Source organism: Rousettus aegyptiacus, unplaced genomic scaffold (genome assembly GCF_014176215.1).
Source record: "Rousettus aegyptiacus isolate mRouAeg1 unplaced genomic scaffold, mRouAeg1.p scaffold_m13_p_12, whole genome shotgun sequence".
In the NCBI taxonomy this organism is placed as follows: domain Eukaryota; kingdom Metazoa; phylum Chordata; class Mammalia; order Chiroptera; family Pteropodidae; genus Rousettus; species Rousettus aegyptiacus.
The window spans coordinates 19,680,471-19,705,145 of record NW_023416287.1 but is presented as its reverse complement, the minus strand read 5'-3'; the positions used below and the strand labels follow the sequence as shown (position 1 = coordinate 19,705,145).

At 47.3% G+C, this 24,675-nt stretch overlaps 1 protein-coding gene and 1 pseudogene across 1 annotated transcript; both read right to left on the bottom strand.

Annotated features, from left to right (window-relative positions):
- Positions 1–794: 794 nt before the first annotated feature.
- On the bottom strand, positions 795–913 carry LOC118610598 (annotated as a pseudogene).
- Positions 914–7,063: 6,150 nt separating this feature from the next.
- SUN5 (Sad1 and UNC84 domain containing 5) lies at positions 7,064–21,789 on the bottom strand. Its single transcript, XM_016162218.2, has 13 exons — positions 21,704–21,789; positions 21,237–21,295; positions 20,952–21,026; positions 19,815–19,881; positions 18,880–18,941; positions 16,152–16,201; positions 15,039–15,073; positions 14,343–14,451; positions 10,626–10,704; positions 9,537–9,652; positions 8,789–8,956; positions 8,195–8,281; positions 7,064–7,195 (listed from the first exon to the last, which is right to left on the bottom strand). Exons 1-13 carry the CDS (start codon positions 21,787–21,789, stop codon positions 7,064–7,066), a joined length of 1,125 nt encoding a protein of 374 aa, XP_016017704.2.
- Positions 21,790–24,675: the final 2,886 nt, after the last annotated feature.

Sequence of the window (24,675 nt, the reverse complement as noted above, 5' to 3'; positions counted from 1 at the left end):
CTGAGGGTTGCCTTGCTCCGAGGGCCTGAATCTCAAGTGGGGCCCTTCCAGGCAGCCAAGGGGCCCAAGAGGATGTGATGGCTGGTGGGTGCTCCCGGAGGGGACAACACCACCAGCGACTGTGCTTTGGGAGCAAGGGGCAGATCCAGAACAATAGGTCACCTGCCCCCCAGAACATGCATACATCCCTCATGAGTTCGTTGCTGGAGGCAGCCCAGCCTGTAGTCACAGGTGCTATGAATGCCCCTAGGTCTTTTTGGGGGGTTAGGGATGGGATCTTCCAGCAGAGGGAACATCCAGGGAAAAGCCCCAAGGTAGGAATGAACTGGCATTTTTAGAGAGCAGCAAAGAGGCCATTGTGGCTCACAGGAGTGACAGAGGGAGGGAGGAGCTGTGGGGGAGGCCCAGAGGTGCCAGTCCCATGGGGTTTTTTCTCTTGGGAATTCCTAGGGCATTTCACTAAAAAGTGCCACACAGTCTCACTGGCGTCTTGAAAAGCTTCCTTTGGCTGTCTTAGTGGGGATGGACTGTGGAGGCAGGGGTGGTCCTGGGACATCCAGGGGTTTGGGGAGGCGACGGGGGCGGGGTAGCAAATACTGATGGCCAGGAGCTGGCTGTGGGAGCCTCTGAGGTGTGCAGGAGAGGAGCTCTGGGTCACTCTGGGCTTCTTTTCCTTAATACCCCACCCCCACCCCCCACCACCTAGAGCTTTTTTTTTTTTTAGGCAAAGCAACCCTTGGTTGCAAGGACCTTGTCAGCTTACAATCCCTTATTTTTTAATTTTTTAATTTTTACGCCTACAGCACCTGGTCTTCCTAGGTGGTCTCCCATCCAAGTACTAACCAGGCCAGACCCTGCTTAGCTTCCAAGATCAGACGGGATTGGGCTTATTCAAGGTAGCATGGTCGTAGACCCCCTAGAGCTTTTTAAATATCAGATTTCCTCAATTCTCAGATATAATTTTAAAGTTGTGTTAAATTTTTTAAAAAGAGTTTAAGAAACTTGGATGTGTCTCACAATTGATGGGTACATTCGGTGAATTTTTTCCTCTTGGAAAGCTGATATTGCATGGATGATACATCCTAGAATAGAGACCAGGCAGTTAGGGCATTCCTGCTGGGGAGGGAGCGTCCCCTCGTGGAATGAGATTCTCAAGGGATTGATGTTTCTTAACAGGCAGAGTTGGTTGTACTCTGGAGCTTGGGGTTCCTCATGCCTCCTCTCTTGTTCTGCTCTCTACTCCCTGGCTTGAGAAGACACTGGCTTGGGTAATACCCAGCCTTTCTTGACAGGTGTGAGGACAGGAAATGTTGACAGGGAGACCTTCAGACACGGGGTGATGATGGTTCTGGGAGGGTTGATGGAGCAAGAGAGATGGTGGTTAGAGAAGCAGGGACTTGTAGGGAGGAAGCTATCAGTAGCCGGGAAAGGCAGCTGCACCCAGCCTGCAACAATCCCTGACCCTTGCAGGCTGCCTGCTGCCAGGATCCTTCTGTCCAATATCCTGGGTGTCAAGCTGGTGGCGCCACTGTGGAGAATGTCCAGGGAAACGCCCATGACATGGGCACCTGCCAACTCTCAGCCTGCCCGCATGCAGGAGCTTGGGGCTCTCTCTCTTAGATCCCTGGCCCATGGTGCCTCAGTTCTCCCGGATGAGAAATGGCAGCATTCTGCCTCTCCGAAGGCTTTTCCTACCTCTCGTCAACCAGATGAGGCCAAAGGACAAGAGACAGCCTGTCTACTGTATAGACAGGGTAACCGAGGCCAGAGAGGGATTGCCTGGGCCCCAGGCTTCCCACTTTCCAACCCTTGTCCTCCTCCTTCCCATTTGAGCAACCACGATCTCCAGAGAATGCTGCTCCTGTGACCCTGACCCCAGACTTGGTGAGGATGTCCAAGTTGTGAGCCCTCGGGCCCTGGGGCAGGACAGGTTAAGCCGGCCCTGCCCACTCTTAGTGGGCCTCGCACTACATCAGTGCCCTGTTGCAAATAATCGTCCTTGTTTGTCCCCTGATTCCAGGAGTCGGAGCCTGTGCCGTCCGCACTGCCAGGCAGTCCTGGTGTCAGCAACCCTCCTGCGTGCTGTCTACTCATCCAGCTTGTGTTTATGGAGCGCCGGGTGTATGACAGGCTCTGTGAGAAGCTCTGGGGGACACAGTGGGGATAAGACCAACATGGTGCCTGCCCTCGGGTACCTCACGTGCAGTAAACAAGAAAGAACAGGAAAAATGACCAAGTAATGTCATATCAAAGCTAATAAACAGTGTGGGGAAGACAATAGGACGGGAGGTGACAGAGAGTTGCTCACACACAATAGATAGGGTGCGATCAGATAGGGACTGTCTGAGGAGGTGACATCTGAACAGAGACTTGCAGGGCAGAGGACCCAGCTGGGTGAATGTTTGTGGGGAAGAGAGTTCCAGGTGGGAGTGTGACTGAGACAATGGCCTGCCATGAACGTGAGGCCAGTATTCAAGGAGCAGCAAGGTGGCTGGTACGAGTGAGCCAGAGAGCAGCAGAGGTGAGGAGGTCGGCCAGGCAGGTGGGGCCTTGCCCATTATCAAAAGAGTCTAGAGTTCACTCCTAGTGAGTTGGGAGCCATTGCTGGGCGTGGAGCTGGGGAGTGACATGGTCAGTCAGACTGCAGGAGGCTGCTATGGGTGATGGTGGGGCACCGTGTAGAGGGTGCGGCCGGGGAGGGATTTTCAGGAGGTGGAGGTGGTGGGCTGTGCCCATGTGCAGAGCGGAAGTGTGCGGAGGGGAGGCCTCTCGCTTAACTCGCTGGTTTTGCACCTGAGGCCCTGTGCACTGAAATCCCCATTGAATGCCCAGAGAGGTAGGCGGTCTGTTCCCCATTTTACAGAAGAGAGTAGAGTCTCAGACAGGAGAAATGGCTTGCCCAGGGTCACCCAGTATGGAAGCCCAGAGCAGGATTTGCGCCTGGTTCCTCTTTCCCACAGTAGTCTTGGGTGCTTCCTGGTTCTGCCCTGTGCTGGCTAAGTGACCATGGGCTAGTGCTTAAGTCTCTTCAGATCTCATCTAGAATGGGAGGCAGCCCCTGCTGATGATTCAAATAAATGTCATTGCCCCAATGGGTGGCACTCGATAGACAGCCCAGAGCCGAGAACCCCTCAGGGAGGAGTAGGAAGGAACCACATCTAAAACCAGGTTAGCAAATCCACAGAATTTTGAGCTCAAGTAACCCCACCCCACCCGAGCTTGCACATCTCCTGAGACAGGGGGCTCAGTCCCTGCAGAGTTGAACTGTTAGAAAGTCCTTCCTTGGGCGGCATCCACTTCGGCCTCCTGCTCTGGCTCAGCTCTGCGCTGCTACATGGCGTGGGGTTGTTCCTGCAGCTTGTCATAGAGCCTGCAGGAAAGACCCAGCTAGAGCAGCGTGCAGGGGTCCTGAGGCTTTCTGCCTCACACTCCCTGTGGACCCACAGCCACAAACTCCTATCCCTACCAGCCCTTCCTTTCCCAGACAGGCCACCAGCAGGGACTCCAGAGCTAGCCAGCCACCTTGAATTTCAGCTCTGCAGCTCGTTGTGTGAGCTGCTCACAGGCAACTTCCCCCACTTGCGCCTCCCTCACAGGGCTGTAGGGAGAATAGATAGGATCTGCAGCAAACACCCAGCCCCAGGCCCAGCAGGGTGAGCCCTCTGTGAAGGATGCTAGTTATTTATCATTTTTATTGCTCATCTCTCTTGCAAAGCCTAGGGCCTTAGAGCCTCCTGGGCCACCTGGGATATCTGCTCATTGGAAAGGGCAGATATGGCCACATGGCTGGTTGGTGGTATTGATGGTAGACAAGCAGGTGGGTAAGAAGAGGGGGTGTCACTGGGGAGCAATGCCATTCTGAGCCCTGGAGGTAGACCAGGCTTCCCCCTCCTCCTCTTTCCCACTCTAGACCCACCGCCAAAGCTGAGGGGCTCAGTGGACTTGTGTTGGGAGACAGAAGCTCACTGACCCTGGGCAGGAAGTTGGCCTAGCTTCTCCTTCCCCAGGTCAGACCCCTCCTGGAATCCAGCCCCAGGGAACTGCTCCAAGGCCAATGCTTGGGAAGTAAACAGAGCAGGTGTTTCTTTGCTGCTGTTGAGGGCAGGAGCAGCTTCTGTGTCCACAGACCAGGGAGGGGTAGAGCGAGCTTCTGTGGGCACTGGAGTCTGGGCCAACCTTCCAGGCCCATAAACCCTTGGACTCCATGATCGAAAAGAGGGATTGATGGGGTGTCTAGGTGCCCTACTGTGACAGTGCTGCACCATGATCAGAACCTTGGCTCCTCCTTCCTAGAAAGCCCTGGGAGGGTGACAATAACTTGAGAAATGATCACTGTGGTACTTCCCACTGGGCTGCGTGCATGGGGGCTCAGCGCCAGATTTGATCTGAGGAAATAAAGAACGTGATCCTTCCTTCACTTTATATGTGAGGGGTTCATACCCATTATCACAGTGACAAGGGCCTTTCACACCAGAATCCTGGGGGCCCCAGTCTACCTCTGGCTAGGAAGAGGTGAGGACTAGCATCTCTTGGGTGCATATGAGGAAACTGAGGCTAAGAGGGCAACTCCCTATAGGTCGCATAGTGAGGGAGCACAGGGCAGGAGTGGGGCCCAAAGCTCTGTCTCCTCACTGGTCCAGGGGTCTCTGAGTCTCAGAGGGACTGAGGCTCCGCCCTCCTGCCCCGGCCCTACCTGGCCTGGTGTCCAGGGATTAGCGGATTAGCTCAAATCCTTGGGCTCCAGCTAGGCTTATCGGAGGCGCCACTCTGGGGGACCTTGGGGGTGGTTTGGCACTCCGTACCTCCGGCTCTGTTTTGGTCACCACAGATTGCTGATTCTCACCCTGGCTGGCTGCCTGCCTATTCTTCTGCTCCAGTCCAATGGGTGGGCCGAATGGTGGGCAGGCTGCCAGCCTTGTGCATTGTGGACCTGGAATGGGAGTGGAGGAGCAAAGCTTAGGGGTAACCTTGGTTCTCCTGCAGGATGCTGCCCCAGGAATGAGCCCCTCCTGGGCTAGAGCAGGCCCTGCTGGGCTGAATAGATTTCCGACATGGGCCTTGGGTTGGACTGGTTTCCTCTGGGGGTCTGTCCCCTATTCAAGTACCTAACCCAGGTAGTACCTAACCCAGGGCCTATTGACCTTGGAGGACAGAGGCTGTGGGGTGTGGAAGGTACACATATGGGGCAGATGAAGGGGGACCTGTGGTGAGTAAAGAGAACCTGATAACCTCTGAGGGGGCCGAACCATATGTAGTGGATACTCAGCACGAAGAGCAAGACTCCCTGTGGACTGAGCGCCTACTGGCTCTGCCTTCACTGCGTGGTCTGCATGATGGTGTCAGTGGTCCTGTGGTGGGAGCAGGCAATCATTCTGCACCCCAGGGTGCAGCTGGGGCAGAACCCAGGAATCCCGCCCTCCAGTCATGGTTCCACAGTCGGTCCACCCAAACCTATTGGAATCAGAAATTACTGTGGGGGAGGGTGGTGGGAAGAGCATGCACTGTGGGGCCTGGAAGGTCTTGGTTGGTGTTGCAGCTCCACCATGACCTGTTGTGTGGCCTTAGGTATCCCCTCCATCTCTCAGGGCCTCGGTTACCTCATCTGTGGGGACGCTTCATCCCCGTAGTGAGGAGGAGATGAGGTGATAGGTGGGACCACATTTATGCATTATAGAATGCTTGTGGAAGATATGAGTGTCTTTCTAGAATACCAAACCCTCAAGAGGTTGGGCACCGTGGAGGGGTGAAATGCCACATGAGTGTCAAATAGCAAGAGTTCCCTCCACAGCAGCTCTAACCACAGAAAATGAAACTGAGGGTAAAGACCCTATTTACAATTGCTCTAAAGCTGATAAAATATCCAGTATTAAATCTGACAAGGGAAGTGCAGACTTCATATGAAAAAAGCAATGGCGCTTTACTAAAGGTGTTGAAGAAAAACTTGAAGACACGGAGAGAAGATCCCATGGTGCAGGAAGAGAAAGGCCGACATGGCCAAGAAATTTATTCTCCGTACACAAATCCATGAAACCGGTGCTAGTCCAGCTGTTAAAAAAATGCAGCGCAATAAGCTGATTCTAAAGTTTTTTTGGAAGACAAGTGTATGAGAAACAGAAATAAAGAGGGGCGGAGGCAATCACTATAGCACATATTCTGAAACCAGAGTAACCCAGAGTGTGGTGTCGGTACAGGGCGAGACAGGGGGCTCAAAGAAGTGGAAAAGAGACCGAATGCTGTGCGTTGACTCTGTTTCCAAGCTACGGAGGAAAGATGGACTATTCAATAATGATACCGTATTATGGCCTTTAGGTAATTTAGCAAAATTTAAGCTAGATCCCTACCTCACACCATACACAAAAATAAATTCCAGAAGCATTAAAGAGCTTTAATACTTCAAAATTTTGTGTGTGCACTAAAGAACATAATCTATCCATCTATATCTATCTATCATCTATCTATCTATCATCTATCTATATCTATATCATCTATCAATCAATCAATCAATCAATCAATCATCAATCTATCATCCGTCTTATCATAAAATTAGAAGAAAATATAGGAGTATATTGCTATAATCTTGGAACTATGCAGGTTCTTCCTGCAATGTTTACAACTTAGGAGCCATAAAGGAAAAGACTGATTTATCTACATAAAAATTTCAGAAAAATATGTCCCCATGGTGCAGATGGGGAGACTGAGGCCCTGAGAGGGCTGGGTCTTCCCCAGGGTCACACCTGGATCAGGCGCAGAGCTCGGCTTGAAGCCAAGGAGTCATCTTATGTACAGGTATCAGACTGCCTGAGTTTGAATCTTGGTGCTGCCATTTGCTGACTGTGACCTCCGGCAAGTCACTTTGTTGCTTAAAGCCTTTACTGTCCCATCTGTGAAATGAGGCCTCATGGGGCTGTTGTGAGGGCCCACGGGTACCCAGCACATGATCCATAATTGCTAACTGTGGCCTCAGACGTTAAATGCTAGCCCACCCTCACTCTTTGGGACCAAAGACACACAGACTTAAGCTGGGACATGAAGAATAAACTTTAATCTCTCTCAAGGTAGGGGCTCAGTTAGGCTGCTCTCTGGGTGGGGTCACAGAGCCATGCACCCGCACGCGGTACAAACAGGTGAAGCGTGGGTTCCCCCAGTTGCTCGATATCTTCACCTTGACTGCTCCAAAATTCCGTATAGGCTGATTCTGGAAGAGAGGCACAGACATGGGATAGCTGACCCCTAGGCCCCTACTCTGCCTGTCTGGAAGGCCATTTGGGAGTAGAAGGAACCCATTTCATAGGAGGGGAAACTGAGGCTCAGAGAAGGAAATGAACGGCCAGTCCCGAGGCCACACAGCAGCTGGATGCTCAGGCACTGGGATGGAAGGTGCCGAGGCCAGAAGGACAGACGTACTGTGATTGTGAAAGCGTCCCAGTTTTGGGACCCTTGAATTTATGTGCTGTGGGACCCTGGGCCAACCACCGCCCCTCTTTAAGCTTTAGTTTCCCCCTCTTTAAGATGGGGGTGATAATATCTGCTTCCCAGGGTTGCTATGAGCATGAAAGGAGACCTCGGAGCTGGATGACTTACCAGCACCCGGCACACAGTTGATGTGCGAGACTGCATGGTTTCAACCTCCCAGGAAGTTACAAAAAGGGGAACTGAGGTCCGGTAAGGAATGGACCAGATTACGCAGAGTTTGTGGTTAAATTAGGATTTGGGCCAGTATCAGCCTGACTTCCAAGCCTAGACATTCCGCCGAGTCTCGGGGCCACTCAAACAACCACCCCTCCGGTCCTGTTTCTGTCCCCAGCTGCCTTCCCTCCAGGCCTCAGCTTCCCCATCTGTGGTTGGACCAGGTGCTGATGATGGACCTCTCAATATGGAGATGCTAAGTTTGAAGCCAGCATCCCTGATCTGATAGGCCCCTCCTGCTTAATATCTACTTCCCCTGGGAGGGCTCCTGGGTAGATGAGGGAAATGGAGCACTCCCAGAGGCTGGCTGGGTCTCCCAGGGTCCCACTCTTGGCCCTGGGTAGCGGGTCCCCTACTTTGAGCCTCAGTTTCCTCATATATCAAATGAGTTAGTGATAACTGTACACCTCTTGGGGCTGTTGGGGGATGAAGTGGGGTTCCCAGGGTAAAGCCCTGAACACAATGTGCATTCAGTAGGTGCTCAGCATGGGCAGCTGTTCTCAGGTACCTGGAGCTGGAATGTCTGTATGATGTTTTCTGGCTGAAATTGAAATGCCCCCAGGAACACCTCCTCTCTGGGGGAGCCTTCCATGCCCTGTGGAATCAGAATCAAGGAGAAAGTTTTAGGTACAGACAGGGCCTTCAAAGGGTGCCATCCCTCTCCAGCCAAGACTTGCACACTTCCCAGAATGGGGAGCTCCCTATCTCTTTCGGGACAAATCCATCATAGCACAGAATAATGGATAGGAAAGAACCCTGGATTGGGAGTCAGAAGGCTGAAGGTCCACTTCTAACTCTGCCATTGACTTGTAGGATTTAGGTGTTTCCCTGACCCGTCTTTGGACCTCAGTTTTCTTCTCAGTAAAATGGGGCTCAGTAGTCTCTGAAGACTAAATTGGCTCTGATAAGCTTGGGTTGAAATAAAGTAGCTGTTTATCTCCTTGAAGGCTGAGGTCTGACCCCAAGCCTGGCCATTCCCAGCCTTACCAAAGCCTCATCTAGCCCCTCTAGTCTGCATGAGTTGTACCGACAGTGTACAGAACACTGCTACTGTGAGGCTGTCCCCTAAAGTAAGCACTGCTCCCTGCTGGGGCATGCTCACATAGATGACAAAGTCCTTGGGGGCGGTGTCCAGGCTGCCCGACAGTGAGATGGTCTTGGGGATGTGCTGCAGTGTCAGGTTGGACAGGTAGACTTTCTGGGCCAGTCGGATGGTCACCTGGCCACGGTCACCCGAGAAGGCCCAGCAATTGCCAGGTGTCACGTTGGGCTGAAAGGGGCAGGTACAAATGGGGGCTATGCTGGGTGGGTAGGGGAAAGCAGATTTTTAATCCCACCCTGGGTACCTTAGACCTCAGCTCTCCTGTATGAGCCAGGTCCTTCCTGTCTACAAAGCTTGGCTTGAGAATCACTAATTCCATAAAGTTCCCTTGGCTGCCGGCAGCAAGGATAAGCCTTCGCCTCAGCCCAGTAGAGTAAGGACAGAGACCTGCTTGGGGCCTTGAGGTTTCCCTGACTCTTAGTCTTGAGGGCTGAGTTGGAGGGAGCCCTTCTAGTGCTAAAGCAAGCTGTTCCTGTCTCCCGCTCCTGCCCAGACCCCCAGCGGTCCTTGTTGTCTGTTCTTGCCTCCTGCCCTTGCCTCCTGACTCCTCCCCAGCCACCCCATTTTGTCAACTGCTTCCTTCCTTTGCTCCTTGCCCCTGCCCTATCTCTGCCTCCTGCTCCTATGCTGAACCCCACACCAGGCCCCACCCATTTCACTCTCACCCCCAACCTCAGCGTTCAGCTGCTGTCCCCAGAACCCTGACTACATCCCTGCCAGTCTCCCCTTGTCCCGCCATTCCCCCTGCCTCAAGGATCACGTCCGGGGGCTGTGCATAGTTCCATAGCCGGATCCAGCTCCAGTAGGAGCGAGCCTTGTCGTGGTTGTATGTGGCCGATGTTTGCTCAAAGTCGATAGATGCCCCTGCATGGGAGGTGGAGGAGGGGGGCCTCAGCAGAGCAGCCCTGGTATCTGCCTGGTGGAGGAGAGCATCACTGATTGTGGACTGACTATGTGCTAGGCAAGAGCTTTGGATGAGTCACTGGCTTTCTCTGGACCTCAGTGTTCTTCTCTGGTAAATGGGAGTAATGATAGTAACAATAATAGTGGTAATGTTAGACCACATCCACCTTATAGGGTTGTTTTGAGGAAAAATGAGTTAATGTAACAAAACACTTGCCCAGCAGTGTCTGGCACAGAGTTAGCGCTCACTTATGTCAGCCTTGTTATCATTACTATGGCTATCATCAGACCCATTTCCCAGAGGAGGGAACTCTGGCCTGGAGAGGTCAAGCTGACATCCTCTGACCCCACATCTCCTCAGGTCTGGGGATACCTGGGTCAGCTGATGCTGCCTGGCTGGGTCAATCGCCCTGCTGGCCCGGCCTCTCTTCCTCTCACGCACCCGCACTTGTTCCTGCCGCATCCCCATGGGGGAACTTTTCGCAGTAGTTCCCTGGGTCTGGAATGCTTTTCTCTCCTCACCATGTTTCAGCCCAAATGTCCTCTCCCTCAACCCCTCTGCCCAGGTCCCCTCTTTCCCAGCCACCTGCTTTATTTTTCTAAAGCACATATTCCCAACTGCCACTGGGCCTGTACTATTATTATTATTTTTTATGTGGTTAGTCTCCTGTACCTGGGGCAACAAAGCTCTGCTTACCTCTAGGTTTAGAGGGAGCTGAGTGGGTGGAAGGGTGGTGGAGGGCCTCCCTTCTCCGCTTTAACCCCATTAAAGAAAACAGAAAATTGTAGCAAGAAAACCAGCTGGGGAGCAGAGATTAGCTCTGAAGATGAACTTTCCAGCAGCAGAGGGTATAACAGACCAGAACTGAAATCTACCCTGTGAAGAGTTCCTGAGGAAACTTGAGGTGGGCAGATCGGGGTGGGAGGCCCTTACCTATAGACTTTAGGGCAAAATCCGGCTTTTCGATGTAATCTCCTTGTATCATCTTCATTATTTTCTGGGCTATTTTTTGCTGAAAAGATGGAAAACAAGCTGTGTGCTATGTGTTCTTACAGACCATGGTCCATAGGTGTGTTCACACCAGGCGACAGGTGGCCGCAGGACACCCTCTTGTATTTAATTGCTTACCGCTGTATGTGGAAGCCATGGCTGGTCCATGCACAGTACCACCCAGTGTCTATACTGTGAAGAATCCCAGGTAACACAGAGCTGCCCCCACCCCACCCATTCAGTTTACTCAGTGCTTTCACACCCATCATGACAGGGTGTCACACATGGGACTAGAGTCTTAGAGAAGTTAAGGGCAGGGGGCCTGGAATCAGGCAGACCTTTACTGCTGAGGGGCTTTAGGCTAGTTACTGCCCCCCTGAGTCTCGATTTTCTCGTCTGTAAGATGGGACAATAATGATGTTCACCTTCCAATGTTGTGTGTATTAGAGCTAAGACTTGTAAAGTCACTACTTTGTGCCAGGTCTTAGTATCACATATGTTTCTCTTATCCCCTTAGCAACCCGAGGAGGTATGTACTATCATCATCCCCGTTTTAAAGAGGTCTCCCATTCCACATTCTTCTTTCAATGTGATGTTAACGCTCTTCCAATCGAGAGAGGGCACTTAAATACTCTCCCCACCAGTCTGAGTGGGCCTGTGATTATGGCAGAAGAGATGCTATGTGACTTCTGAGCTAAGTCCTAAGAGGTGATATGGCACTGACTGGTTCTCTGGGGCACTCACTCTTGGAAGCCAGCTGCCATGTTATAAGAAAGCCCAGACTACATGGAGAGGCCACGTTCGGGTGCTATTGTCAACCGCCCTGAGTTCCCAGCTGACAGCCAGTATCAACTTCCAGATATGTGAGTGAAGACACCCCTAGATGATTCCAGGCCCAGCTGTCGAGTCACCCTCAGACTTCACGTGTTCCCCAGACATCATGGAGCAGTGTCCTGTCTGAATTCCTGACCTACAGAATCTCTGAGCATAATAAAATGGTTGTTTTGTACCACTAGGTTTGTTACGCAGCAGTAGTAGGCATTACAGAGCAGTGATTATGACTCTATTTCGTTGATGTGGAAACTGAAGCTCAGAGAGATTGATAACCTGCCTGAGCTCCAAGTGGTAAGAAAAAATATTGCATTCATGAAACAAGAATGTAATTCCATGAAAAGAGAAACACCCATAGAACAAAAGGAAAATTCTTAGGAATTCAGAATATGTTAATAGTAATGAAAAACTCAGTGGAAGTTTTGATAGATAAAGCTGAGAATATTTTCTCAACTGTAGAACAAAAAGACAAATAGAGGAAAACAGAAAGAAAAAACCCCAGAGGATTAGTTTAGAAATTAGACATCCAAATAATAGGAGTTTTAAAATGAGAACAGAACCACCAGGGCTGGGAGGATAAACAACTCATTTAATAACATGATTAAGGAATGTTTCTTGGGACTAAAAGACATGTTTCCAGAATGAAAGGGGCCCATGGGTGGCCAGCCCATAGGCATTTTATCGTGACATTTTAGATATAAGGTAAGATGTAGAGGTTATAGAGGACCAATGCTCCCACTAAAAACAACCAGGAAAAGCTAGGTAGTTCACTAAATCATATTTTAAAGCCATTACAGAGCTATGGAAGCAACAAGGACCAGATGAATTAAAATTCTAGAGGGGGAGAACCTTTCTGAGATGTGCTGACAATATAATTTTTAAAAATACATGGGAGCATTTGATGATTCCGGGTATGAGCTAAGAATCTGGGATTAGGTCAGATTAGGCCATTACAGGTGAAAAAGAAAGAAGCAAAGTTTTTAACAGTCATGCAAGGCCGTTACAGGTGAAAAAGAAAGAAGCAAAGTTTTTAACAGTCATGGAGGACTTGAGGAGCCTCAGATCTTGCCAATTTCCCCGATAAGATGTTAAATGAAACCCAAGACTATGTAAGAGGCTAAAGGGCTATTTGAAAGCATCTGAAAGACAGAGTAAAACTTTCCGGTCTCACAATGCTTAGGAAACAAGGTCCCTTTGAAGGAGTGCTTCCCTAGTGGCCCTGCCAAAAAAAAAAAAAAAAAAAAAAAACGAAACAAACAAAAGATTGTAGTCTTAGAACAGTGATTCTCCTCAGTACGTATCAGAATCACTTTGAGGGCTTGTTGAAATACAGATAGTTGGATCCTATCCTCAAAGTATATATATGATTCAGTAAGTCTGGGTGGGACCCATTAATTTGAATTTTTAACATTTTTCCGGGTAATACTGATGTTGCTGGTATGGGCGCCACACTTTGAGAACTGCGACTCTAGAAGGAGTTATAAATAAGTAGTGAGTAGCTACAGCTGTACTTCACCTGAGGGCACGAAACCAATTATAGACATAATTAGAGGCTGAGAATCCATGCTTGTCCCTGGCAGAGAAGGGTGCTACTGGGGTCAGAGATTTTGTGTTTGTGCAGAGCTAGAAGACAAAATTGGAGACTCAAGAGGCCCCAAACATATGGTCAGTCTTTCCCATCAAGACATTTACCAAATATTTGAAGCTGCATGGGCAGAAGGCTAAAGGGTTAAGCTGAAAATCTCTGACTAAATCTTATAAAAATTGCAATCCAGGTCTGAGCCAGCTCAATGTATGTCTACATAGAAGTTATCAGTGTATTTTGTATTCCTTACAAAGAAAATGAGGAACTCTCACTGGTAGAAGTTTTAATTATCTGGAGCACCTACAGTTCAGAAAACACTAAAAAGTTACTAGACACAAAGAGGCATGGCCATATGATTGATACCTCAAAGAAAAAAAACAGACAAGAAGAGACCATAGATGATCCAGATACTGGATTTAGCAGTTAAGGATTTTAATATAACTATGACAAGTATGTTAAATAAAATAAAGGAAAAAATGTTGGAATGTCACAATGGAATTAAAATCTATAAAAAAGAATCGAATGTATATTCTAGAATAAACGAAGCAATATGTGAAATTAAGACCTTAATGAAAAGATTGGACAGAACAGAATACAAGATTATTAGTGAACCTAAAGAAATATGAAAAAAAAATATATCAAAACTTAAGCACATAGAGAAAACGAATGAAACAAACAAACTAGGTAATATTATAGCGCTTATGTGGAACACAATCTAAAGGTCTAGCATAGATATAATTCATATCTCTGGAGAGTAGATAGATAATGAGGAAGAGATAATAGCTAAGAATTTTCAAAAACTATTGAAAAACATCAATCCATAGACTCCATATGTTCAGCAACCCCCCAAAACAGGTTAAATATAGAACACTGTGGATAAAAAGGCTATCCTATAACTTTCTAAGGATAAAAAAACAGGCCACATCCAAGGCACCAAAGTCCCATTGGACTTTTCAACAGCAACAGTATAAATTAGAATATAATAGTGGGCTTCTCTCAAAATTATCAGAGAAAACTATTTCCTATCTAGAATTCTATACCCAGCCAAACTATCAATCAAGTGTAAGAGTAGAAGAAAGACATTTTCAAACATGCAAGCTCTAAAAAAATAAATATATCTTTATCTCATTCTTTTCCAGGAATTTCCTGGGGATGTGCTCCGCCAAAACTTGGGATATAGGAAACAGGGCATCGAACAGAGAGAGAAGTTAGGTGTTTAGGGGTCAGAATGGCCAGCATCTCACCTCATCTGACATGGCTTCCATTTCTTGGAGCTTGGCCATGAGCTGGTTCATATTACCTCGAAGGTCCTGGATTTCCCCAGTGTGATCTCGCACTTTTTCCTGATACATTCTTACAAAGAAGGAGTGAGAATATAGACAGATTTGTGATGCTGCCAATGTCAGTCACCCTCAGCTTCTAACTTTGCCAATCAGCCAACAAAGAACTAGCTTCACATTTTTGCACTCTCCTGGATCCATTCCTGGATCTACTCAGCAGGTTCTTATTTCTAAAACCTTACTTGTGCTCTTCCTCCTGCTTGGAATATCCTTAAACCCAGCTCATTCCTTCCAAACATTCCTGAGTATTTTGTCTGCAATTAAGAATGCTGCCTCCAGGTCAAACTTTCTTCTCAGCTATCATTTGCTGAGTACTACCTATGGTCCAGGAATTATTCAAGACAGTTTACAACCTCTTAAATACCCATAATTACCCAGAGCAAAGTGGGTGTTATACCTCATCTCATAAATGAGGAGTCAAAGGCCCAAAGAGGTAAAGTGACTTTCATAAATTTAGCCAGGTCAGGAAGTATGGGATCTGGGATTTAAACCTAGGTTGGTCTGACTTCAGAGCCCACATTATTAGACAATACATCCCAGGTCTTGGCTATAGCTCTAGTTTTTAGGTGTTAACAGAACTATTTAGCAGATTCTTCTTACCTCAAGCTTTGCAGTGGGCTATTTATGCTGTCATCCTAGTGGGGTGTTGAGGAAAGCGAGGGATCTCCTTTAGATGGTCTAATCAATAGAGCTACATCCATTTATTCTCTCATAACCATAAACTCACTTATTCATCCACCTTCTTATTTACTCTTCCATCCATCCACCCATCTATCATCCATCCTTTCATTTATCCACCCGTATAGTCCATCTGTCCTCTCCTCTATCCATTCTCTCATCCATTCATTCTTTCATTCATTCATCTATCTGCCTACTCTCCAGCTACTTCCCCCCATCCTTACATCCATCACGTTCATTCTCCCATCTATTATCTGTCCATTCACACTCCCATCTGGCCATGCAGACATCCAACATTGGTAATGGCAACCCTGTGCCTGGCCCTGAGGTAGACATTACTGGAATGAATCAGGCCTGGCTCTGTCTTTAAGGCATGCCAGTCTAGTTGGAGAAATAGTTATAATTACAGAAAGTTACATTCAGGATTATAGAAAATTGTGGGAAGAAAGAGGGGAATGTGGCCTCCACTGCTGTGCGTTTCTGGAGGAGGTGACGGTTTAGCTGGATCTTGAAGGATATGAAGGAATTCATAAGGGGAGAAAGGAAGAAAGAGGGACAGGTGCATCAGATTCCTTTTCTCTCTAGGTCTTCAGAGGCTCTTTGCTGTCCTCAGACAGGGAGCTCTGGCCACTGATTTTCTCTTCTTTCCTGTCCAGGAACCACAAAGCAAATTGTCTTATCCCATTTGAGCAGAAGAATAAACTGCTTTGAGTGGAGATAAAAGTGTGTTCTCCATCCTTACCATTTCACTTTAGGTGGGAGCCTTGATAAAGGAGAGACAGGTTACTTCTGGGAGGAAGTGACAGAAGAGGCATCCTGTAGGAATGACTATTACATCTGGTCTTTGAAAGTTACATTTTGGTGGGACAGATGGGTTCCAGGTGGGTGTCAGGGCAAAGGCAGAGGTTTAGAGCTGGGATGTCTGGAACTAATTAGCATCCAGATGTGGTGAGAGTGAGAGGAGCTTATGGAGGTGACATTGATTGGTTGGGGTGGGGCCAATCAGTAGTGGGGCCTGAAGAGAGCCACACTCACCTGCCAGACTTTCACTTGGGATGGTAAGTGCATAGAAAACATCCAGAATCCTGTGGGACCAGGGGAATAAGAATGAGCCATTTAAGGTCAAAGGTTAAGAGCTTGGACTCTAGATTAAAGGTATCTGGGTTCAAATCCCAGCTTTGCCCTTTACTAACATTACTAACATTGTGCAACTTAGGTATAATTTACTTAACCTCTCTATACCTTAGTTTCCTCATCTGTAAGATGGAATAACAGTAATATCCAGTTCATGATTGGATACCATAATGCAAAGCATTCCTCATAAACCAAAAAATTATGTCTTTTCTTCTTCTCCTATCCCAATCCTACTGGGGATAATTGGCAAAGGGAAGAAAAGAGATGGTCTCCCTTCATTTTATGATATCCGTAGTGCCTGAAATCTACTGTTCAAGTCATTAACCTGTTCAGCATGGTTGCAAGATACAAGATTAGTATAGAAAAATCAATTGTATTTCTAAACACTAGCAATGAACAATCTGAAAATGAAATTAACAATTCCATATATAATACATGTCAAAGAATAAAATACTTAGAAATAAATTTAACAAAAGAAGTAAAAATTTACACTCTGAAAACTATAAAACATCATTGGAAGATATTAAGATGTAGCGATATCCATCAATAATGGAAAGACAGCCCATGTTCATTGATTAGAAAACAATATTGTTAACACCCTAACAATACTTAACACTACTTCCCAAATTCATCTATGAATCAGTGCAATCTCTATCAAACTCCCAATGGCCTTCCCCCCCCCCCGGAAACAAAAAGTTGACTCTAAAATTTGTATAGAGGCCCAAAGTTTCCATAATAGCCAAAACAATTTTGAAAAGAACAAAGTTGGAAGACTCCCACTTTAGATTTCAAAACTTACTACAAAGCTATAGCAATCAATCTAGGGTAGTACTGACAAACAGATGACATATAGATCAATGAAATAAAATTGAAAGTCTAAAAATAAACCCTCAAGTTTATGGTCAATTGACTTTCAGAAAGAGGCACCAAGAGAATTCAATGGGGAAAAGAATAGTCTTTTCAATCAATGATTTTGAAACAACTGGATATCTATGTTCTAAAGAATAAGATTGGACCCTTATGTCATACCACATCGAAAAATTAACTCAAAAACAGATCATGAACATAAATGAAAGGATCAACGCTATAACCAGTTTAGAAGAAATAATGATAGTAAATCTTCATTGTGTTGGGTTAGGCAATAGTTTCTTAGATATGACACCAAAAGCACAAATGACAAAAGGAAACATAGTTAAATCAAACTTCACCAAAATTTAAAAATTTTGTGATGCAAAGGACACCACCAAGAAATTAAAAAGAGAATTGACAGAATTAGAGAAAACATTTTCAAATTATATTATCTGATTAGGGACTTGTATCCAGACTATAAGAAACGCTTACAACTTCATAATGAAAGAACCCAATTTAAAAATGGCCAAAGATCTGAAAAGATATTTCTCCTAGAAAGATATACAAGTAGCCAATAAGCACATAAAAAGATGTGTACCATTACTAATCGTTAGGGAAATGAAATAAAAACCACAATGAGATACTACTTTATACCCATTAGGATGGCTAAAATAAGACAGACAATAACAAGAGTTGATGAGAATGTGGAGAAATTGAAACCCTCATATTTTTCTGGTGGGAATTTAAAATGGTACAACTACTTTGGAAAGTAGTTTGGCAATTTCTCAGAAGGTTAAACGTAGAGTTACCATATGATTCAGTAATTCCTCACCAAGATCATTGAAAGCACATGTTCACACAAAATTTTATAGGAACATTGAGAGCAGCATTGTTAATAATGGCCAAAAAGCAGAAACAACCCTAATATCTATCAACTGATGAGTGGATAAACAAAATGTAGTGTAACCATACAATGGAATATTTTCAGCTATAAAAAAGATTGAAATGCCGATATATGCTACAACATGGGTAAACTTTGAAAATATTATGATAAATGAAAGAAGCCATAGGGTTGCATATTGTATGATTCTATTTATATGAAATGTCCAGAATAGGCAAATGCATGGAGACAGAAAATAGATTAGTGGTGCCTAGATTCGCGGGGGAGGGGGAATGAGGAATGACTGCCAGGAACTGAAGAGTTGCTTTTTGGGGTACTGAAAATACTAGAATTTGGTATTGGTGAGGAATGTGCAATTTTGTAAATATACTAAGAGTGACTGAATGATACACTTTAAAATTGTGATTTTCTGGTATGTGAATTGTACTTTAATAAAGCTATTATTTTAAATAATCTTATTTGTTGGGTTAAGTTTCCTAGGAATTTCTAATTTCCTAGGCTATCCATGCCACTCCTCTCCCCCACCAACATTTGAGGGGAGGAGATTCCTGTGCTTGAGATAGCAGAGCTGTGACATGGGAGGTGGTGGTAGTAGCTGGAAGGAACCCACAGAAATCCAGAGAGTAATAATTATTGTAACAGGTTTGGGGAGAGCTTTACAGTTTTGAAAGTAAAAGTGTAAAGCTCTTAGCTTTCAATTTTTTTTCTTGGCCATCATTTCATTTAATCATCACAGCAATACTTATTAGACAAGTGGGGAAACTGAGGCTCATGAGGGACAGTGTCTTGCTCACTGTCATATACTCGATGCCAGAGCCCTAGAATGAGCAAGAGCCAGGGCTACCTCCTTCTGGGTGGGGGCAGAGCCCTGAGACTCACCAAAAGCACAGAGGACCAGGACACCTGTCTTTTCCATGAGCTTCTGGAAGAGCAGTTTGCATCTGGAAGACAGACAAGCAGTGGTCAAGGTGAGCAGGGCTTTGCACAGGCTAGCCAGTCACAGCTAGACCCTTGTCCCTTTCCTACCCTGAGGGGCACGTCATTCTCTGCACAGTGACACCCTCTCCAGGATGTCCCACAGCATCACAGCCTTACCCCAGCACCTGGGACCATCAGAGATCAACTCACAGTGGTCAGCTTCATCCTTAATACTCTCTTTCTCCATCTATGTACTGTTTGTTCCCTCTTGTCTTCTCTTCTGGTGAATACACCTTTCAGGGTTCAGCCCAAATGTCCCCTCCCCTCCCCCTTCGACTTCCAGAGTCATACTCCCCACACTTCCAGTTTTGGTGTTGCCTTCCCTACCCAACTGGGAGCTCTAGAGTGCTAGGAGCCAGGCTGAACCCAGAGTAGGCATTAAGGAAACATTCAGCACATAAACTACAAGTGAATGAATGAAGTAGAAAGCTCTGTAGAAATTCAGAGGAGTTTGCAGGGGCAGGAAGGGTAAAGAGAAGGGATGGGGCAGGCATTCCGGGCAGGAAAAACTGCATGTGCAAGGATGTGGAGGTGAGAATAGGAATCGTGGGCCGAGAAAGTGAGAACCCTAGCCTTGCTGGCCCAATGGGAATCAAAACGAGGGCAGCTCAGAAAGAGAGGGTGGGACAGAAATTCAGAGGGCTGCAGGCTGAGGCACTGGAGCAATGGTGAACCACAGCAGGTTTTGGAGTGAGAAGATCTGATAAGAGTCAGGTTTGGGTTAGCTAATCTGGTCTGGAGATCATGGGAAGTTTCAAACCAGTGAGGAGGCTGCCGTAGTCACCAGCTGCATGGTCTCAGCCCCCATTACGTTCTCGTCACCTGCCTCTGCTCACCTGCAGGTGTTGAATAGAACTTGGTGGGCCTGAGTCCTCAAAAAACAGGCCAAGCAGGTGATCCAGGCTGCAGAGAAGACAGGAGACCAGTGAGTAGTTGCTCCCTTAGCCTACAATGATTCGCTGATTGTCCTCGAGCTGAGGGTAGACCCTGGAGCTGAGAGACTTCCTCAACCTGCTAGCTGAGCCCAGGGCAGCCCTGCTCTATTTATGAGTAAGTACCAGCTTGGAGTGAGCATGAATCCTGTAGGCGAGTGCTACTTGCATTTGGCAGTTCATAGATACTTAATAGTGACACAGGAGCACAAAAGTCTGGGATGTGCTAATGCCCATGCCTAGACACTGGGAGCTTCTCAAGGACAGAGTCCTTGTCTGGTTCATCCTGGGTACCCAGTGATGCCAAGCATGGAGCTAGGCAAAAAGTAGGAAATGAGGAAAGATGAGTAGGTGGGAGGATACATAGAGGGACAGAAGAATGGGTAAGAGAATGGTTTGGAAGATGGATGAATAGGAAGATGGCTGAGAAGATGGGAGAATGAGAGGAAGGATAGAAGGATGGATGGGCGGATAACTGCATGGATGCAAATATTAACAAATAAAGGTCTGAGTGAATTGATGGATGACTCAGTGTACGATAGATGGGTGAACTAATGGATATTGCAATATATGGATATGTGAACAGATGTTTGGATAAATGACTTTGTGGATGAATAAGTGGAAAGGTAGGTAGATGAACATAGAAGTAGAAAACTGATCTTCAGGGTGTGGTCAGAACTATGTCCCTGAAGTAAGGATGAGTTGCATCAAAACATTCCCATGTCTTCACCAGCAGCCTCCTGGCCCAGTGGCCAGGCTGGTGGCAGAGCAGAGGAGAGGGCTGGCATGTAGCTTATCCTCCAAATTGCAAGTCTCCCTCCTACTACCTCTCTCCAACCACCAAAGAAATCCTAGCTGGTATTACACCCCAGACACCCCACCTCTGAGGGGGAGACCTCTAGAGCTCAACCTGTGGCTTCTTCCCTCCCCTGCAACCAGTGCAGATCTGACACCCCACCCCCCAGGTCAGCCTGGCCTGAGGCGAGGTCCTCTCCCCAGGCCCAGGTTGATGGCCAAGGCGGCTCTGCAGTATATACGTACACATACATCCCAGTATGCAATGAATCAGGCCTGGTACTGGGGTGTTGAAGCGGATTGGCAACAGGAAGGCATCATCTGCAGAAAACATAGTACTGTCATGTCACTGCCGGCCTCTGGGACATGTGCTTGCCGACGCCTGGAAAACTCTCAGAGCTTGGTGCAAGCATCCTTGCCCCCTGCCTTCCCCCTTGTCAGTGACCCTTGGTTGCCCATCTGACATCTCTGAGCCTCAGCCCCTTGCTGCCCACGGAGACCCCAGGGCTCCCCTCTCCCCTCCTTGCTCACTCGTGTTTGACAAGGACTCCTCTGTTATCCTGCAGATGTTCCGTCCTCGCTGGATGACCCTGGGGCTGACAAGATTCACAATGGCATTTTATGATTCACAAGGAAGAGTCCCCACAATACAGACTGAGAAACTGAGTTGCAGAGAAGTTTCCTAATATCACCGGCCTGTGAATCAGGAACTGACCCAGGTCCGGTTAACCCCAAATCCAAGTGTGACACTGTGCTCCCAGCACTCTGCCTGGTGTCTGGCACACAATAGGCGTTCAATAAACACAGGCTGAAAAAGTGACTGCTCTACCACTTCTTGGCTGGGAGGCTTTAGGAATGCCACCGTCGAACCCCTCTGACCTCTGTTGCTGCATCTATAAAGTGCAGGTAGTAATGCCCATCACCTTCAAGGAGAGGGCAGAGGGGCAGCATTTTGTAAACTATAAAGGGCAGAGCAGAGGAGGAGCTGCTGTCCTCACCTCCTGGGCCTGGGATTCCTATAGACGTGGACCACATCGTCAGGTGGGTCACACAGGTCCCTGGGGCTCCTTGAGGATCGTGGCATCGATTTCCTTCTCTAGGATGGGGAAATGGTGGTGGGGCTCTGCGAGCTGTCGAGGAAGAAGTGGCTGCTGCTGCTGCCTCCTAGAGTTCCCTGGACGGGGCCCTGTGGAATCTGCCCGGGTCAAGCAGAGTTGTAGGTACTGTGACCTCACAGAGCAGGTATGGGGTGTGGGGGGCTGCCTAGTCTCTAGCTCAGCCCTGAAACTTCTTCTAGGAGGAACCCATTCTGACAAACTTTTAAGTTGGGGAAATTGAGGCCTCAAGATGAGAAGGGCCATGCCAGGGTCTCAGGGATTGGGCAGGGGTGTGAGCTGAGGCTCCAATATTTATGCCATATCCAACATCTAAGCTTCCCAGACTTGCTACCTTCCTTGGTTGTATGTAAATGCATTTTATAATGCTGAGCTTCTCACTGGTGGATGTTTTGCATCACACACACAAAAAGTATGCATGCTACTGTTTTAATAAAGTTCTACTTTTTACTGGGGAAAAAAACAGAAGCATAACAGTGGAAATATCTGGCTATGTTTTTTTCGGTCAGCCCTGCCTGTGGAGAGCCTATCTGGAGTGTGATGCTGAAATGAATTCACTCTTGCCTCCTAGTGCAGTTGCTCAAATTGCAGGCTAAGTACCTGTGGTGAGCCAAATAATGGTCCTCCAAAAAAGTCTGTGTACTAAAACCTGAATGTGTGACTATATGTTAGGTCAGTGGTCCTCAACTTTTTTGGCACCCTGTTCTAGAGAAGGAAATCGATGCCATGGTCCTGTGAGAATCTAATGCCTCATGGTCTGAGATAGAGCTGAGTTGGTGATGCTAGTGCTGGGGAGTGGCTGCAGATACAGATGAAGCTTTACTTCCTGGCTCACCACTCACCTCCTGCTGTGTGGCCCAGTTCCTAACAGGCCGCGGACCAGTACCAGTCCATGGCCTGGGGATTGAGGAACCCCTGCATTAGGTTATATAACAAAAGGGAATTAAAGCTTGCAGATAGGATTAAGGTTGCTACTCAGATGATCTTGAGATGGGAGACTATGCTAGATAATCCAGATGGGCCCGGTGTAATGACAAAGGTCTTTATAAATGGAAGAGGACAGCAAGAAGAGGTGAGAGACGGCAGCTCGAGGAGCACTCAGCCGGACTTGCTGGCTTTCAAGATGGAGGAAGGGGCCATGAGCCAAGGAATGGAGGCAAAGAAACAGATCCTCTGCCAGAGCCTCTAGAAAGGAGCAAAGCTCTGCCAATACCCTGATCTTAGCCCAGGGAGACCCACTTTAGACTTTTGACCTCCAGAACTATAAGATAGTAATTCATGTTTTAAGTCACTAACTTCGTGGTAATTCATCATAGCAACAGTAGGAGACTATACAGTACCCTCAAGAATATTTGGAGAAGGGGAAGCCTGAAATGCTACCACTGTAATTGTTACAAGGGTCTTTCAATTGTGCATTAATTCATTCATTCAACAAATACTTATTAAGCACCTGGTATGTTGCAGGCATTGGCTGCGGGGATGAGCGGAACCAGCTCCCATCCCTGGGGATGAGGGTAAAGTGGCTGGCAGAAAACCTCGCATGGAGCAGCTGCCACTGAACAGTGCTTGCCATCACTGTAAGGAGGAGAGGCAGATGAGAATCTTACTCTTTTGTGTCTACTGGCTGTCCCCCAAAGTCCCCTGTGCTGGAAATGCCAAAAAAGAGGAAGTGTTCACGCAGAAAGCAAACTCTAAGAGAGGCTTCGGTCAATATTTGTGTCCCTTTACACTGAGTCTGCTGTTTGTGACCATGGCGAGGGCCAGGGAAGCTAGTCTTAAGCATTAGTAAGCAAGTTAAGGCTAGGAGTAGGGTGTTAAGGAGCATGCAGCTGGCTCTTCTCATTCCTTTTTGTCTATAGAATAGGGCGGGGAGCACTGGCTAGGAGGCAGGGCTGGTCCATGTGAGCTCTGGCCTCTTCAGGGAGAACTCAGTTGTGTCTATGGACTCTGTTGACTCTGTGGGTTCTATCAGGGACCCAGCACAGCGTGGGCTTGGGCTCTGGGCCTGGTATTTGGGCTGATGTGGAGTTGGTGGGAGACATGGAGGGCTCTGCAGTCGGGGAAGGACCCGAGGTCCCTTGTGTCTGTACCCCAGGTGGGCCACACAGAGAAATGGAGGGTTTGAGACCCATGTGATTTCGTTCATATGTGGGATATAAATCTGACAGCAACAAAAGAACAAGACAAACAAACAGACTCACGGATCTGGACAACAGTTTAGTGGTGACCAGAGGGAAGGGGGGTAGGGGATGGTCGACAAGGTAAAGGGGGTCAAATATATGGTGATAGAATGAAATTTAACTTTGGGTGGTGAACACACAATACAATATACAGATGACATATTATAGAATTGTACACTCAAAACTTGTAAATTTTATTAACCAATGCCACTCTAATAAATTTAATTATAAGAAAAGATAAACAGAGGGGCCTTCCCTGCAGTTGTGCCATCACTTCCTGTGCCTAAGTGTACACACAAAAATACATATTCCCCTCCCCAAAACTAAGAAACAGTCACTATACACACGTACACATACACGCACAGACCCATAGACGCACTCAGTATACTGAGCCCACATACACATACTGTACACAGAATTCCCCACACCTGCACTCATGTAGGGTCATGTAAACAAGCATGTAACACCATAAACCAATACGTCAACATGCTCGTTTCACGTACAGACTCATGCGCACACTTTCCTCTGATGCCTGTACTTATGACCTAATGCGCATATGTATGCATGACTATGCACACACAACCATATACACACATAAACATGCACTCATACACACACATATATACAAATTCTTTCATGTGCACACAGCTTCTTGGAACTCATATAGCCAAGATG